The 19,140-nt window shown below is 37.8% G+C and overlaps 1 protein-coding gene across 4 annotated transcripts in view; it reads left to right on the top strand.

Annotated features, from left to right (window-relative positions):
* FRMD6 (FERM domain containing 6) overlaps positions 1 to 19,140 on the top strand; it is a 272,362-nt gene that overhangs the window by 227,614 nt on the left and 25,608 nt on the right. For 3 of the 4 annotated variants that reach the window (XM_079121175.1, XM_079121174.1, XM_079121173.1), the window contains 5 exons: positions 1,183 to 1,273; positions 10,108 to 10,211; positions 12,763 to 12,839; positions 14,906 to 15,092; positions 18,413 to 18,568. In XM_079121175.1, coding sequence (XP_078977301.1) covers positions 1,183 to 1,273; positions 10,108 to 10,211; positions 12,763 to 12,839; positions 14,906 to 15,092; positions 18,413 to 18,568 — 615 coding nt within the window. The remainder of the gene's footprint in view (positions 1 to 1,182; positions 1,274 to 10,107; positions 10,212 to 12,762; positions 12,840 to 14,905; positions 15,093 to 18,412; positions 18,569 to 19,140) is intronic. The other variant, XM_079121176.1, reaches the window with a different exon arrangement.

Raw genomic sequence — 19,140 nt, 5'->3', positions numbered from 1 at the left:
TGGATATATATCCAAATTAAATGAAATCAGTAGGTTGAAGAGACCTCTGTACTCTCATGTTCATTCATTGCAGCACTTTTCATAATAGGCAAGATGTAGAACCAACCTCAGTGTCCATCAGTGGTAGAATGGATAAAGAAAGTCACAATCACACACACACATACACACACATGCCACAAAATGGAATACTGTTCAGCCATAAAAAGAAAGAAATTCTGTCATCCATACTGTTTACAAACCTGGAGGATATTATTATTATGTTAAATAAAATAAGCCAGGCTCACAGAAAGATAAGTACTGCATAGTATTATTTCTATGTGGAAACTGAGAAATCTAACTCAAAGCAGCAGAGAGTGGAATAGTGGTTATCAGAGCATAGGGGTGAGTGGGGATTGGAGAGATACTGGTCAAATGATGCAAATAGTTACACAGTTACACAGGAGGAATAGATCCAAAAGCTCTATTCTATTACATGGCGACTATTGTAAATGATATTGTATACTCAAAAATTGCTGAGCAGATTTTGTGTTCTCACAAAAAGTGAAGTAATTCATGTATTAATTATTGCAGTATGCCTATTCAATAATGTATACACATATCAAAGCAACATGTTTGCATGCTATAAATGTATAGTTTTCATTTGTCAATTTAAATGTATACATTATTTTTAAAAAAGAAAGAAAAGATGCCTGTCAAATGAATACTTTTAGTAATCAGGGTAAGCTGTTCTGGGCACATTTTTTCATACCCATTTTTCATACACTTTGATTTGGGAGCCTTGCCCACTCATCATGAGATTTATGAGTCTTGCACAATATTGTATTAGTACTTGATTTTCATGTTGTAAAAAGTGATACTGTGGGGCTGGGGATATAGCTCAGTCAGTAAAGTGCTCGCCTTGCAAGCACAGGCCCTGGGTTCAATCCCCAGCACCACAAAAAAAAAAAAAAAAAAAAAAAAAAAAAAAAAAAAAGTGATACTGTGATAATCTTTATGAAAATACAGCCACAGATTAAAGTGATTTCCACAAACCAACAGTTGTTTTGCTAATTGGACTAAGGACTAGTGTCACTTAGTCCTATCCAGGTATATATTTAGAGTGTATTAAATTGCCTGATTGTGGCTCACTGTGTGCACCTGGTTTAATTGTTATCTCAAGTTGTGCCTTTTTCTCCTTTACAGGTTAAAATTCTGTGTCACCAGTTGCTGGTCCAGGTGTGTGACCTGCTCAGGCTAAAGGATTGTCACCTGTTTGGACTCAGTGTTATACAAAGTAAGTCTTAATTCTATCTCTGATAGATTTAGTCTATCCCTGAAGCAAATCAGGCATATAGTTATAAAACTGTGATTGTTAGAATATTCATAAACTGATCTTCATTGTTAAGTCTAAAATTTATTTTTTAACCTCAACTACTATGTATTTTTTAGAAGAGTTGGGATTTTAGTCGTGTTTATTATAGTTTCAACTAAAATTTGATCCTCTTTTGAGGATCCAGATTTTATGCATTTACTCTTTTAATGTTTTAAGATTAAATATTTTTAAACGTTTTTCTTTTGTACTGGAGGTTGAACCTAGGGACACTTTACCACTGAGCTACATCCCCAACTCTTTTTATTTTTTATTTTGGGGCAGGGTTTATTAAGTTGCTGAGGCAGATTTCTAATTTGTGATCCTCCTGTCTCAGCTTCCTGAGTTGCTGGGATTACAGGCACGTACCACCACGCTTGATTTACTGTCTTATGCTTTAATGAACTATGCTTCATCTTTAATTCCTTGTATTGTGGGAATAGTTGGAGCTAGGAGCAAAGTACCCTAGGTACTTTTATAATCCATTTAATAATATTTGGTATAACAAAAGTATTTCAACAGTTTAATAGTGATCTTATTAATTACATCTTATTTTCTGTCCCCCACCACACACATTTGTACTAGTCAGACCATATAACTCAAAACATAAGCTTATTCTCATCCATATTCTTTATGTAAGAAAAACTCAAATGAAGAATTCCATACAAGCTTTCCTCTCCTGTATGTCAGAGTTAAATTCTCAGGACCTATCTGCAGCCATTTTTTTGTTTTCTTCTTTCAAGTCATATTTTAAAATTTCTCTGATTTAGTCTTCTACATACTCAAAAACCTTTCATATCTTTGCTCATTTCGTCAAGAAGACTTTTCTTCATGAAATATATTTATTTATATTTTATATTTGGGCACAGGCATGGATTATTTTCTACTACTAGGATTGGTCTAAATTGTAAAGTTTAATATAGAACATGAAGAGACAGCCTACAAATGGGGGAAAAATTTTTCCACCTGCACCTCAAAGCATTAATCTCCAGGATGTACAAAGAACTCAAAAAACTTAATACCAACCAGGCATGATAGCACACGCCTGTAATCTCAGGAAGCTGAGGCAGGTGTATCATGAGTTCAAAGCAAGCCTCAGCAAAAAAGCATGGTGCTAAGTGAGATCCTGTCTCTAAATAAAATATAAAATAGGGCTGGGAATGTGACTCAGTAGTTGAGTGCCTCTTAGTTCAATCCCCAGTACCAAAACCAAAAAAACAAAAAACTTAACACCAAAAAATCCAAGTCAAATGACCCAGTCAATAAATGGGCAAAGGAACTTAACAAACACTTGGCAGAAGAAGAAATATGAATGGTCAACAAATACATGAGAAAAGTGTTCAACATCACTAGCAATTAGAGAAATGCAAATTAAAACTACACTGAGATTTTATCTCACTCCAGTCAGAGTGGCAATTATCAAGAATACAAGCAACAGTAAATGTTGGTGAGGATGTAGGGAAAAGGTACACTCATACTTTTCTGGTGGGATTGCAGATTGGTACAATCAGTCTGGAAAGCAGTATAGAGTTTCCTCAGAAAACTTAGACTGGAACCACCATTTGACCCAGTCATCCCACTCCTGGGCATATACCCAAAGGACTTAAAATCAGCATACTACTGTGACACAGCCACATCAATGTTTACAGCAGCTCAATTCACGATAGCAAAGCTATGGAACCAACTTAGGTGCCCTTCAACAGATGAATGGGTAAAGAAGATGTACATAGACACAATGGAATATTACTCAGCCATAAAGAAGAATGAAATTACAGCATTTTTTGGAACTAGAGAGTATCATGCTAAATGAAATAAACCAATCCCAGAAAAACAGCAGCTGAATGTTCTCTCTGATATGCTGATGCTGACTCACAATAGGCACAGGGGAGGAAAGAGTAGAGGTTAACCGGATTGGACGGGAAGTATGGTGGGGAAGGAGGGGATGGGAATGGAGAGACAGTAGAATGAATTGGGCATAACTTTCATGGGTTCATATATAAATAGGACAACCAGTGTTAACTCCATATCATGTACAACTAAAAAAATGGGAAATTATACTCCATGTATGTATGATATGTCAAAATAAATTCTACGGTCATGTATAACTAAAAAAGAACAAATTTTAAAAATTTAAAAAAGCTTTATATGCATCACGATCAAGTGGGGTTCATCCCAGGAATGCAAGATTGGTTCAACATCCGTAAATCAATAAATGTAATTCATCATGTCACTAGACTTAAGGATAAGAATCATACGGTTATTTCAATTGACACAGAAAAAGTGTTTGACAGAATACAACACCCCTTTGTGCTCAAAACACTAGAAAAAATGGGATAGTAGGAACATATCTGAACATTGTAAAGGTTATTTATGCTAAGCCCATGGCCAACATCATTCTTAATGGAGAAAAACTGAAAGCATTCCCTTTAAAAATGGAAACAAGACAGGGATGCCCTCTTTCACCACTTCTATTCAACATGATACTTGAAATCCTAGCGAGAGCAATTAGATAGACTAAAGAAATTAAAGGGATACGAATAGGAAAAGAGGAACTTAAGCTGTCACTATTTGCTGATGACATGATTCTCTATTTAAAGGATCCAAAAAAAACTCCTCCAGAAAACTTCTAGACCTCTTAAATGAATTCAGCAAAATAGCGGTTATAAAATCAACATGCATAAATCTAAAGCATTTTTATACATAAGTGATGAAAGGGAAAGGGAAATGAGGTAAACAATTCTGTTGGGGGATGTGCCATGTTGGCGGCGCCGGGATGGCACCTGATCACATCGGCAGCGAGGAGGTTAGTTGACATAAGCACACTCAGGTGATTTTCTCGTCCTCGCACACAATGTATGCACATGTGTTCTCGAGCACTAATTGCCTGCTCCGAGCGTCTCGCCTAATCTTTGCGTAAGAGGCGTGGCCCTGCTCTCCGCCTCCTGGAGGTGATATAAGTGTAGGCAGAGCGAGACACGGCACAGCAGCCATTAGCAGAAAAGTAGTAGAAGAAGACACGCGCGGCAGCAGCTAGACACACGCGCGGAAGCAGCGAGTAGGGGAAGCGGTGGAAGGCAGAACGCAGAACTGAGAACTGAGACGCATCACTAGGGCACCTTAGGTAGACGTACCCTTAGTTCACAGGATGCAGGATTTAAGGCGTAGAAGCTCTAAGCAAAGCCTGTCCTTCTCTCAACGTCTCTCTTAAGCAAAGTCTCTCTCTCTCTCTCTCCTCTCAAAGCAAGTAAACCTCATTTCTTCTATCCTCTATAAACAAGCAAGAAAGCAGTGCACTAAAGAGAAAGATAGAAGTGCCTCAGTTTCCACTCTACCACCCATAAGACCCGTGCAAGTTGTTGCTGCAGGCGGTGACAAATATCCACGGATTTTGTACCGCAAAGAGCCAGCGACACAATTCCATTCGCAATAGCCTCAAAAAAAAAAAAAAAAAAATACTTGGGAACCAATCTAACCAAAGAGGTAAAAGATCTCTACAATAAAAACTACAGAACATTGAAGAAAGAAATTGAAGAAGACCTTAGAAGATGGAAAGATCTCCCGTGTTCTTGGATAAGAAGAATTAATATTATCAAAATGGCCATACTACCAAAGGTGTTATACAGATTTAATGCAATTCCAATTAAAATCCCTATGACATTCCTCATAGAAACAGAAAAAGCAATCATAAGACCCAGAATAGACAAGGCAATCCTGGGGAGGAAGAGTGAAGCAGAGGGTATTGTAGGAGGTATCACAATACCAGACTTTTAAACTCTACTATAGAGCAATAGTAACAAAAACAGTATAGTACTGGCACCAAAATACACAAGTAGATCAATGGTACAGGATAGAAGACACAGAGACATACCCACTTAAGTGCAGTAACCTCATACTAGATAAGGGTGCCAAAAACTTACAATGGAGAAAAGATAGCCTATTCAACAAATGGTGCTGGGAAAACTAGAAATCCATATGCAGTAAAATGAAATTAAACTCCCTCCTATCTCTCACCCTTTACAAAACTCAACTCAAAATGGATCAGGGATCTGGGAATTAGAACTGAGACCCTTCACCAAATGGAAGAAAAAGTAGACCCAAATCTCCATCATGTTGACTTAGGACCAGACTTCCTTAACAATACCCCATAGTGCAAGAAATAAAAGCAAGAATCAATAAATGGGATAGATTCAAACTAAAAAGTTTTTTTCTCAGCACAGGAAACAATCAATAATGTGAAAAGAGAGCCTATAGAGTGGAAAAAAAATCTTTTTCACACGTATTTCAGACAGAGCACTCATCTCCAAAGTTTATAAAGAACTTAAAAAACTTTATACCCAAAATACGAAGAACCCAATCAATAAATGGGCAAAGGAAATGGGCAGACACTTCACAGAAGAAGATATACAGGTGATCAACAAATATATGAAAAAGTGCTCATCATCCCTAGTAATTAGAGAAATGCAAATTAAAACCACCCTAAGATTTCATCTGACTCCAATTAGAATGGCTATTATCAAAAACACAAGCAATAATAAGTGTTGGTGTGGATGTGGGGAAAAAGGCACACTCATACATTGCTGGTGGAGTTGCAAATTGGTACAGCCACTCTGGAAAGCAGTATGGAGATTCCTCAGAAAGCTTGGAATGGACCCACCATTTGACCAAGCTATCCCACTCCTCAGTTTATACCCAGAGGACTTAAAATTAGCATACTACAGTGATGCAGACACATCAATGTTCATAGCAGCTGAGTTCACAATAGCTAGATTGTGGAACCAACCTAGATGCCCTTCAATTGACAAATGGATAAAGAAACTGTGGTATATATACACAATGAAATATTACTCAGCCATAAAGAAGATTAAAATTATGGCATTTGCTGGTAAATGGATAAGTTGGAAAATATCATGCTAAGTGAAATAGGCTAAACCTAAAAAACCAAAGGCTGAATGTTTTCTCTGATAAGTGCATGACAATATATTAACAATGGGGGGGGGTGATGGGGGAAAGAGAAGATGAAGGAACTTTGGATGGCATAGAGGAAAAAGGGGTGGGAGGTGGTGAGGTTATAAAAACAGTAGAATGAAATAGACAGTATTACCCTATATACATGTATGATTACATGAATGGCATGAATATACATTGTGTACAATCATAGAAATGAATAGTTGTACCCCATTTGTGTACAATGAATCAAAATGTGTCTGTAAAAATAAAAAATATTAAAAAAAAAAAGCTTTATATGTATATTTTCACACACACACACACACACACACATGCGTGTGACAGGAATTGAATCCCCTGATGCTTAAGAGTGAGCCATATCCCCAGCCCTTTTTTATTTTTTATTTTGAGGCAGTGCCTCAGTGAGTTGCAGAGGCTAGCCTTAAACTTGTGATCCTCCTGCCTCTGCCTCCTGAGTCCCTGAGATTACATGCATGCTCCACAACAGCCAGCATCAGCACCTTTAAATGTTTATGTTCGCCAAGTTAGAAAGTGCATCATGATCAACTGATAAACCAGGTCCTTTCTCCTCCAAAACATGAACTGTTTTCAGTTACCTTTTTTGGAGAGGCCAAAGAACATGGTTCAGGGATCACCTCAGGGTTCTGTGAATCAGCCATTCGCTCTTCTGTTCTTCCTGTGGTGGTCAGAGCAATTAAAACACAAACAATAAGTTCCATACTTGTGTTAGTTAATACCTCTGTCATCTTTCAAGGAAGGGCCTAAGATCAATAAGATGCCCTATGGACTTTTATTGTTTTATGCTCAAAGTTAATTCTTCTCACTAGACTACAGCCGGATTGTTGACCAATGTTGTTCAGCAAATCAGTCCAAGAAAGCCAATTTACAGCTCCCTTAGATTTCAAAACAAGCACTTTAAAGACATCTTCTTTAAAGGTGAAGAAACAAAGGAATGGGCATCAGATGGTCCAGTTCTAATGCTGGTTCCACCACTAACTAGCTGTATGACTTTGGATACACCATTTGACTTCTCTCATTGTCAGGTTTTCACATGTCAAATAGAGCTTACTGCCCCACCAACTTTGTAGTATTGGTGTGTGCTTGAGAAATTTTTTTATAAGCTTCATTTTGTAGAGTACTTTAAGATTCACAGCGGTTAAGCAGGAAGTATAGAGAGTCACCGCATACTCCCTGAACCAGACACACACACACACACACACACACACACACACACACACACACACACACACAAAGAGCTTCCCCCACTATCAGCATCTGCACCAGAGTGATACACATTACAATCAATGAACCTATACTGGCACATTCTTAGCATCCAAAGTCCATTGATAACATTTGGGTTCATCCCTGTTGGTTTATGTTCTGAGTTTGGACAAATGGCATGAAACTACTATTCAGTATACAGGATAGTTTTACTGCCCTAAATACTCTCACACATTTTTAGATTGGTATCTGAAATTCTCCTTGTAAGTCAAATAACAAAGGATATAATTTCTGGAGTACTTCAACCATTAACATTTTAAAATACAACTATTATAACACTCTAGGGCCTTCTAAATACCAGGAATCTAAATTCCAAGTTTTGTACTTTTTGTTTTGAAAATAATTTCCGATTTATAGAAATGTTGCACGAATACTACAAAGAATTCCCATATCTCCTTCATTTACATTCCCCAAAGGACAGCATTTTACTGCATCTGTTCCTTCCATTCACCCATCTCTTTCTCTAATGCTATGTACTACAAACAAGAACATTCTCTTCTATAACTACAGTATAAATATTATAATCAGAAAATTAACACTAATACTAAATGGATTTAATTTGGTCTATTGTCCTAGTCATAGTCATTATAGGCAAAGAATCTAGGACTGTGAGATACATCCAGTTGTCATGTCTCAAGTTGTCTTTATTCTGGAACAGTTTTGCAATCTTTCCTTGTCTTTTATGACTTTGGCATTGAAGAGTGCAGTCAGATTACTTTGTGGAATGTCCTTTAATTTGAGTTTGCTTGATGTTTCCTTGTGACCAATTCAAATTATGTATTTTGGGGGTAGGAATACCAGATGTATGATGTGTTCTTCTCAGTGTCATATCAGAAGACCAAATTACCTATTTATCTTTTTACTGGTGATATTAACTTTGGTCACAAATTACTCCACATATTTTTCTCCACACTCATGAGTTCATATTAACACTCGTAATTCTAACCTATTTCCATGAGATTCATTTCAGTTCTTCCTCTTTCCATTATTTGTAAACTGTTTCTCCAATAATGAGAAACCCAGCTTACTCATTTAGTCATTTTACCAGTTTATTACAAAGAATACAGATGAAGAGACGCATAGAGTGAGGTTGGAAGAAGGGGTACAGTTTCTACACCTTCTCTGAGAGCAAAATTCTCTAGGAACCTCCACCTTTCAACTTTTCAGAAATTCTAGAATTCTTAAGTTAAAAGCTCTAGTCAAATTGTCAGATGGTGAAGATACAGTGGTAGATTAAAAACATATATGTGCTCCCATGGTGTCGTCTCACTGCTATTCATTATGTTGCTACTTCTGATAGGATACACACCAAACATAAATTAGATTCAACAAGAAGATTGTCTGGTCTTGCCACTTTTTTTTGATCAGTAGAGAAAAAGAGATGGGAGATAGTATTGCTAACCTGATAACTGGATTTAAGTAACCTCCCCCTTTGTTGACTCTGGGACCACTTCTTCATCCTTTTCATTCAAATCAGATGATATAATACTCCATTTATAGCCAGAGTAGTTTTATTCTTCTTATTCTCCGACATTTTTCCAGTTGAACCTCACTATTTAGCCAGGAATCAGTAGTCAAACTTGTTTATTCTTGGAGTAAAGAGACCACTTCCCTTCCAACATGAGTATTTTAATGCAGAACATTTTAAGAGGAATTGGTTTGTGGAAAATATAAATAAATAAAACTTTGTACAAAATAGGAGTGCTTAAGACTTTTCTTGTGGAATGTATTTCTCTTTTAAAGAATCTCTTTCAGAGAAGTGGAGAATTTATAACCAGCTTGTTTTCACATGTATATTCATTTTTACATAGTTTTAGCAGTCTTATTTTCTATTTACCTGATAAACAAGAACCCCTTGAAGGAATATTTTTGGCATTCATACTTGTTTTTCATAAGATTCTTCTCTTTCCACAAAATCAATCCCAAAGGCAATACAAGAAAACACAGCATAACAAGTTTATCATTTTGTTTTAATGCAGGAAATACAGGGAATTATTCTTAAAGACTATTCTTGACAAAGTGGCTTCAGACTCCTCACTTGGAAATGTGCTGTCATTAATAATTTCTAATTTATTACATAGCAATTAAAATGGTGTTTCTGCCCTATTTCATTATTTTGCACCTACGGGAACAGTTTTCTATGAGCCAAACAAAAGCATGTTTTTCTAAGACTAAGTAACACCCACAGTGTTGGAACTTAGATGAAGTTATAATGACCCTAGACACTAAGCAAAAGCAGAAATTCAAAACTAGTTTTTTATAAATGTTACATATTACAACTATATTTTATTAGTATGAATTTTGTACTGCAGAAGTGAAATAACTTATAATCTCATTAATATGTAGCCCATAGTACCCTTAATCTTTTAGTATCTTGTTGAGTTTTCTTGGTAGTATATAAATTCAGAGTACATTCACAAATCTGGAGAATTTTTTTAAAAAGTTTTTTCTTTGAATGTTCTTTTCTTTTAAATATCTCTTCTTTTGCACCGTCTTCTTTTTTTACTATGCAGATAATGAACATGTGTACATGGAGCTGTCACAAAAGCTTTACAAATACTGTCCAAAGGAATGGAAGAAGGAGGCCAGCAAGGTACGACAATACGAAGTCACTTGGGTGAGATTTTACTTATGAGCAAAATTATTTTGATTTTTTAAAAAAATGTTTATTTGGCTGTTAAATATCATAAAAAATTATAAGTAATACTTTTTAGAAAATGGAAAAAAGGGAATTATACATTCTAAAATATTACATTAATCAAGTATGAATAACATAGATTCTTCATGGCTGTTTAATAATGTTGAACAATAACTTTTTAGTAATCTTGGGATACTGCTTTGAAGTAAAAGAATGGAAAAATTATGTGCTTCTTTTCCATGACTTTGTTGTCAAAATTTGTTTTTAAAGTTACTATTAATTTTTAAATCTATTACTGTAAGGAATTCCACAAAAACTACACGGGACATGGGAAATCACATAAGGGAGTTTATTAAGCAAACAGAGTGTCTACCTGTTTGCAGGGTAAGAGAGAAAATGAGAAGAAAATAAAGAGAAAGAGAAAGGGCACGAGCTAGAGAGAGTGGAAGAGCGAGGAGGAGAAAGAAAGTGGGTCAGGGGGAGAGAAAAGATGGCAGGGTCGCTACTCTAAAGCAGTTGAATTCCGCCAGGCTAACAGGGGACCAATAACGGAGAAGGATACTTGCAAGCTGACTCATGAACCAGTAGCTAGCTAGGATGTTCACAGACTGACAGTAGTTGGGAGGCGGGGAAATGACTGCAACAGAAAGGGTGGGGAGAGCAGCTTTGTACATTACAAGCACAGCTAGCAGTCTTTTGTTAAATGGGGGTGTAGATCATTAAGAAGGTGGTAAGTTGTGTTTAGGATCTTATATAGCAGAAAGTTTAAATCATGTGCCTTACTTGATTTGAGTTTAGGCAGGGACCAAGTGGGGCCTGAGGTTTTAGGGCAATATCTGTCAGGGAATCCCCGATATTCTTGAATCGTTGTTTCCTGTCCAATATATCTTTCCACCTTTGTGACAAGGAAAGACCTTTTCTGCCAGGTAGCACTTACCTGGTATTTTAGGGTAAATAGAGGTACAAAGGCACAGTGGCAATTCTGTCATCCCTTTTATGTCTGGGGAAGCAGAATTGAGAGGAATAGGAAAAGGTGGGGGAACATATTCCTCAGGAGGAAGTGCACCATAGCAGATAGGGCATGTTGGTCCTGTTGCATAGGTTTGTTCCTCATGGAGGCAAAAATGATGGGGGCCTGCTTTGACACCTGCATCAAGCTGATAGTTCCAGGAGGGAGAAAGGTATTGCTGTCAGGAACATAGTGAAAAAGGACTGTGACACATTGTCCCAGAACTTAATAAGACACAAGTTATTACAAGAAGCAGCAGATGCCCTCTAATAGGCTTACCACACTTAAGTTAAATATGGCTAGAGCAACCCTCTGGATTTGATTCCATTCACTTGGAGCTGTTTTGGCTGGACCTATGGAAAACAGCACAGACAGTAATATCATCATTCTCAGTGAAACAGGGTTCCTTTGCAACCACAGGTCCCAGGTTCCCTTGTTGAATTCCTCAAACCTTCTGCCGTGTGTTGACCAGTCAGCTTCCAGGTTTTAGACTAGAGAAGGGCTGTAGTTTCCTCAGGTCTCATTAGTGGGCAGGTTGGCATCTGTGGTGGCTGAAGCAGAGCTGTCACAGTGTGGCGTCTGGTGTGTCGCTCTGAGTGGGTTTCTGGAGTTAGCTTCAGATGTCCAAGTAGGGAATTTTTCAGTAGCAGCTGCCTTTTTAACTCGAGAGTAATGTATCCATGTGCCTATTCCTTGTGGAGGATTTGGCCCAATTCTCACAGGAATTTGGGTGACGGTTCTCACTCCAGAGGCATAGGTCCTCTGGCTGAGGCCGTGTTGCCTGAGGTCCTCAGTTTGCTTAATACTCCCTTATGTGATTTCCCGTGTCCGATGTGGTTTTCGTGGGATTCCTTACAATTACTATACTTGCATTTGATCTTTTGTTTTCATACTGTTGCCTTTATTTAGTAAACACTAATTCCATTTATATGGGAGAACATTCACAGGAAATTTATGTTGAGTTTCCAGGATCACCCTAGTAAGTCAGGAATAAGATTGCTGTGTCTAATCCCAGATGCTCCAATTCATAGTTAAGAATTCTTGGGATAAACTGGAAGGCTACTTCAAAGCCAGTGACAGAATAAAGAAGATGAATGTCTAAATAAACAAACAGCATATTAGAATTTGGTATGTGGAATGTCAAGGGAATAAGAGAACATTTGTAATAAGGAGCAAATGGTCACCACAGGGGACAGAGCTGAGCCAGGAGCTGAATCTCAGCTAGAAATTTCTATGGCATTTATTTTTATCTTCCCTTATGTTGTCATTGGCATTACTGTGAATGAGAATTAGATAAAGAGATAGTGTCCTGTTTTGCTTTGTAACTTCCTGGTTTTATAGGAACCTGGTATCCACATGGAACAACTGCCTACCCACTTAAAGCCCCTGCTCATTATGAGTAAATAAAGCCCTTTGGTTTTTTAAAAAGTGTCATGCAAATAATGGTATTGTGCTTGCCTTTGAAACCCATTTTTGAAGCAACCAAAAATATCTTGTTTCCTGTGTGTGTCTTTGTTTTAGGGTATTGATCAGTTTGGGCCTCCCATGATTATACACTTCCGTGTGCAGTACTATGTGGAAAATGGCAGATTGATCAGGTATGAGGACAAGGAGAAATTCTAAACCTTTGTTTCCTCAAAGCACTTCTTCTAATGTACCAAATAAGTTACTTGTGTTTATTGTTTCTTTCCACCTGTTAGAATATAAAGTCTATAAAAGCCATTTTTTTCTTTTTCATCTTTTTACATACTCAGGTATCCTCAGTCTACAAAACAGAGGTATAATCAATAATAAATATTTATTGAATATTTAGTGATAATGATAGACTGAATGAAAATGTTAACATCACTGGCTCACTTTTTTTTACTCCACATTTTCACTAAAAATCTATTCGAGAAGAAGGAACTAGCTCTTCTGTGGAGAGTAGAGAGGTTGATTAAAGGATGATATTCTTTCCTAGGAGTGGGATGGAGTGCACCTGGGGCAGGAACTCACTTGTAAAAGTGCCTAGATCTTTGCCTAATGTTCCTTTTACATTTGAGCGTCTTGTGTCTATTCATACCAATGCTTCAGAGCTAAGATTAAGCCCAGTGGAGCTATACTGTGGTACACTGAGGTGCAGTTTAATGAGGGCAGGCAAAGAGTCTTCCTTCTGGGGTTAGGTGTGTGAACAGTACTATACCCATGATGAAAATTCAGAATTCACCATTTTGAAAACTCATTTACTGTTTTGTATAGGATTTGGTGCTGTAAAATTTTCAGAAGTGATTTTCTTGGCTGATAGAAAACACAAGAAATGTGAACTCTGTATTTTACTTTATTATTAAACTTTTAGAAGCTCCATGTAAAAGAGAAAAAGATACATTTGACTAGTGAATTATAAGGAAAATTCATTCGTGATATTTTATGTCATTGCTAGATGCAAATTAAAGAGTAAAACATATTATCCCATAAGGAAGATTTTTTAAAGTCTGAAAAACTTGTGATTCTCAGTTTATATACATTTTTCATTCAGTTTATCTGGTAAGGGTGCAATGCTTTAGAAAGAAGGAAAATATATTATTTAGCCACTAATTAACCTCCTGGGGCTAATGAAAGTTTAATTCATGTCTATATTTTTGCCTTTTCTCCCCATGGATGAAGCAGTCCAAACAATGTGTGGTCAGTATTATAAAAAGAAGTGTTTTGAAAAGTTCTGTATCCCAAAGGGAAAGAATTACAGAAATGCTTTGTTTTTAAGCTCCTCATACTTAAAAAATGTCTCAGTTAAAAATGAACCCATATGTTTTTATTGTCATCTACTAATGAGCTATATATCTTAGGTAAACAGTCAGCCTAAAATGGTAGTCAGTTACTTCATTAAAATACATACATATGCACACGTTTTTTTCTTGCATTTTTACTTTGATTGCGAAGCATCCTATTTGCCCATGAACATTTTTTATTTTTTTGAGCTTTGATTAGATTTTCCATAATCCCTCTTTAATGGAGACTGTCTTTTTCTGACCTCAGTGGACTGTCAGGAGTGCACTGGTAGTTGTTCCTTTTGTGGGGAGCATTAGGTTGTCATGACACACATCTATAAAACAAAGCAATATTGCACTTAATAAAAAAATAACAGATTGAAGAGACACTTTTACTTCACTCTCAGAATTACAAAAACAAAAAACACTATAGTTAAACAGATTTTTTTATTCTAGAAGGGTACATAAACAAACATTTTTAAAAGGGCCTTTGATATTTATAAGTGTTCAGCTAGGAAACAAACAAAAAAGAACAACAAAACATTAAATCCAGGATTACCCCTAGATTTGTTCTTATTTGGGTCATGTGTGCAGCATCGTGGTAACAAAAAAATTTTAAATACAGCAGATGCTTTGGCTTCTAATAGGTCTGTTCTGTACATTCAGTGTTATTTTTACCATATTGGAGTAAATACCTCTTCCCTTCTGTGGATGGATCAAAAGCTGTAGCCTTATCTTTGCTGTGTGGTAGTCAGACTTGGAGTCCTCCCCTGCCCTCACCTCAGTGAGGTGAGTAATTTGGGAGGGAGGAGCAGAAACAAAGGACTCCCATCACCAGATGGAGAGCAGGATTGGGTTCTGTTTACATGCAATTGCATTGTTCCACCAAAATGTGACTTGTGTTTTCTTTTATTTTCTAGTGACAGAGCAGCAAGATACTATTATTACTGGCACCTGAGAAAACAAGTCCTCCATTCTCAGTGTGTGCTCCGAGAGGAGGCCTACTTCCTGCTGGCAGCCTTTGCCCTGCAGGCTGATCTTGGGAACTTCAAAAGGAATAAGCACTGTGGAAAATACTTTGATCCAGAGGCTTACTTCCCATCTTGGGTAGGCACTGTTTTCAAATTCTCATGAGTGTTTTCTTGAGTACTTTTCTAATTTGCTGTTTCTTATACTGCTTTAAGAGATGGGAACCACATGTTTGCGGGACCAGTAAAACTGCCCACGATACCTCAACATAAACTGAACACTTGAGAGCACGGCACACATAATGTCTTGATGTGCTCCTCTGCTCGCAGCTAATGGGGGAAGGTATGCTGTCCACCCCCAGTATGGTGGAACTTGAATTTGTTGGTCTCCTTCGCCACGTACCTGGCTGTGTCTTATTCACTCTTAGTGGACCAGTATTTTCCTCCATTGAGGAAGAAACAATTACTCCTTAAAAGATGAGATCATTCAGTTTTCCTGGACTGAGCAAACAAATCTAAGTCACCTTCTCACTCTGCCCTCCAAGTCCCTCCCTCCTAGGAGAGGAGCCATTCTTTCCTTCAGGAAGAAAATTTAGGTTGTTCCAACCTGAACTGCCAGTCCCTTTCTGCACCCTAGTCTGTTTCTCTTCCCCTTCTTTCTACAGATCTTGCTGTCTTTTTCTCTTCTCTGTGTCATCAGCCCCTCCTCAGACTCACACTCCTTCAGTCGAAACACTCAGAACACGAGTGTTCAATCCACACAACCTAGATAAAGAAGAACCACCTCACTTGCCTGCCTTGTCAAGAAGCTTCTTAAAAAAGCAGTGTGCAGTATAATGGTTATACTACATGGTTATAATGGCATGATGGTTAGCATTGTGGACTCTGAGAATATACTGCTTCTTCCTTCCCATGTGCATTCTCAGGCCACTTTCACCTGCCTTCTTTCCCTGCCAGCCCATTCATGGTGCTCTCTCTAGGTCACCAGCGATCTTTATATTGCCAAGTTCAGTACACACCTTCCACTCCTTTAACTGAATTTCACTACTGCACTTGACACTAAACCAGCTTTTAACAACCTCCTATGAGCAAATCTATTTCTTTCCCCTGTGTCTGTGAGGTAGCCATTTATCCTTAAGTACCCAAACTAAAAATGTCCTAAATCAAATTCAACTTCTTTCCACCTCACTCCTATGTAATCCTACCTCTGTTTTTGGCAGGGCACAGCCATCTGCCCATGCGCCCAGAAACTGGAGTCGTATGGAATTCTCTCTTGGAACCATGCCTTCTCTCTGTCCTGTCCAGCCAATCTCCACAGCATCCTCTGATAAAACACTTCATTACCTGTCACCCCGCTTAAGAAATAACATCCCCTGTGTTTTGTTGCTGTCAGCTTTTCTATATGTTCATGGTTACCTTCCCCATCATGGTCCCTACCATTTTCCAGGCTCCAGCTCTCAGCATCACTGCCTTGGAGGCTAGTCTCTGCTTCCACACTTATTCCACAGCTTGCAGATGAAATGATTTGGGGTCTTTCCACCCTGTGATATGAAGACTAGGGCTTCTAAGTATGACTTATAAACTCCCAGGATATGGTCCCTGTTAGTCCCTCCAGCTCTCTCTCTGGTTGTCCTGCACCTTGAACCTTTTGTTCTAGCAATATTCTGCAGTTGCTGCCTCTTCACACCTACTGTGGTGTTTCACACTTCTGGGCCTTCCTTCTTGCAGTTCCTCAGCCAGTTGAGCCCGACTCCCTTTTGAGCCTGCTGACTCCTTTGGATCCTCCAAGACTCAGTTCCAGTGTGGCCCCCTCTGGGCAGTCCAGCTAGGTGCCCAGTGGCCCTCCTCTGACTGAAGAAGACTCTGAACATAAGTGTTGTCCATCTATTTTCAAATGATCTGTTTCTCTCTTCTCCCCAGTAAATTCAGTGTTTCTTAATATGTTCCAAGGAACAGACATAAACAGAACCTTTATGATCAGCTGTTCACATTGAAGTGCACAATAAGTTTCTGACTGACTGACTTTGCTTCATCATTGAAGACCACAGTGTATCAAGCTCTCACTGTCTGTAGAGTGTATTGCTTTCTTGCTTCCTCTAGTTGCCATCAGACACTGAATTTGATAGTTACGTCAAGAGCTTCCCAAAGAGTGTACTGTGGCACACATTGTGGTGAGGCACCAGTTTCCTCCACTCTAGAGATGACTCAATCATCCACTTTATTGCTCTCACAAGTATTATTTTCTGTGATTTTTTTACCTGAAAAAAGAAATATTGACACATACTGATTTAGGTGATTCCCATAAAAAAGAAACCTAGAAAAAACTATATATAACTTGTTCTCAGCAAAATTGGGTAATCACCCAATAATTTATTTTCTTTATTTTTAAATTATTTTTTCATTTTTGCAGACTACATTTGATTCGTTGTACACAAATGGGGTAGAACTTTTCTTTTCTATGATTGTACACAATGTAGATTCACACCATTCCTGTAATCATAGATGTACATAGGGTAATGATGTCTGTCTCAGTCCCCTATCTTTTCTTCCCCTACCCCCTCCAGCCCCATTTCCCTCTACACAATCCAAAGTTCCTCCATTCTTCTCTTACCCCCCTCTCCAACACCCAATAACTTATTAAGTTTAATTCTTTATAAATTATTTAATAGGAAGAAGGAAAATGTCAATATATGTAAAGCCATTTTTAGACTTAAAACTCACTAATTTTTTATTCTGATTATTTTAAGTACCCTCTTTTTGGTCACATTGTATAATTCTTTCCATATTTTATAATCCTTATGAAATCAACTAAGACTTTAATCAACACCTTTCTCTTAGCCTGCAGCTGCAGGATACTATATATTTTTGATATCTAAAAGCTCACACTAATGAAAATCTAAGCTATTCACAAAGCATGTTTGAATGAGTTTGTTTTCTTCTAAGTATTCAGATAATTGTTCATAGTCTCTTATGCAAGAACCAAAAATGTTTGGAGAATTCCTCCAAGTCCCTGGCCTTCTCCAGATGAACATTTAGATGCTCTCACTCTGTGGCTGTAATTTAGAAGTGAAGTAGGATCCAGAAACTGCAGATGTGATGACAGTAGATGTATGTCATGGTACCAATCATTTTGCAAGTATAAACTGTGATGTGTACAAAATCATACAAGTTTGCATGGGATTTTTTCTTGATGACTTTAAAGCCAGCAGAACCTGTGGCATTTCTTCTTAGATATGCAGCACTGCTGCTAAATGGACTCTGTGGCTTATAGTATTAGCTGATGCAGCTTAGTCTCTTAACAGTTGATGAAAACAGAATAAAAGTGGGAATTTCCTAATGGAAATTAGCCAGTTTACAAGGCCTATTTTAGTTTCTCTGCCTTTCATCATTTTGGCAGTGTGGGTGGTACTAACATCCCTCCAACAAATGTTGCATTGCACACCCCTTGTATCCCAACAGGTTGTTTCCAAGAGGGGGAAGGACTACATCCTGAAGCACATTCCAAACATGCACAAAGATCAGTTTGCACTGACCGCTTCCGAGGCTCATCTTAAATATATCAAAGAGGCTGTTCGACTGGATGATGTCGCAGTTCATTACTACAGATTGTATAAGGTACAAAACTGCAAGAAACTGTGACTTTTGGTAGCACTGCCTTCTCAATTAGGATTTCAGTTCTCTTGAAAATTGTGATTTCCTTTTTTAACTAACTTTTGAGAGTTTTGGTTAAACTGCCCTTTGTTTTCATAGTTTAGTCTGGAAGGTGATGGTGCTTTCCCTCTCACGTGGAAGCAGGATGGAGTATTTTAACAGTTTTTATTCTTCAAAGTGAGGCCATGCATGCATCCTATGCATTAATTACTAGAATACCACAGCAACAGCTAATGTTTATGGAGTATTGTGCTTATGGAACACACTTTATATTTATTGATTTTTTAATCCTCATAACTCTGTAAGAAAGGAACTGTAATCCTCATTTTATAGACCATGGAACTAAGGAGTTTAAATAATTCACCTAAAGTCACAAAACTAAGTAAGAGAGCCAGGATTCAACCCAGGTCTCCTGATAACAAAGCCCATGTGCTTAAGCCACTACACTCATGCCTCACTCTCTGTAATCCCTTACTGTCTTTTGGGTCCTGTGTATCCCTGGCCTTATTATTCCACCCTGGAGCAGAGGTCATACA

Source organism: Sciurus vulgaris (assembly GCF_902686455.1).
Source record: "Sciurus vulgaris genome assembly, chromosome: 2".
Taxonomy (NCBI): domain Eukaryota; kingdom Metazoa; phylum Chordata; class Mammalia; order Rodentia; family Sciuridae; genus Sciurus; species Sciurus vulgaris.
This window is presented reverse-complemented; position numbering and strand designations above follow the sequence as displayed.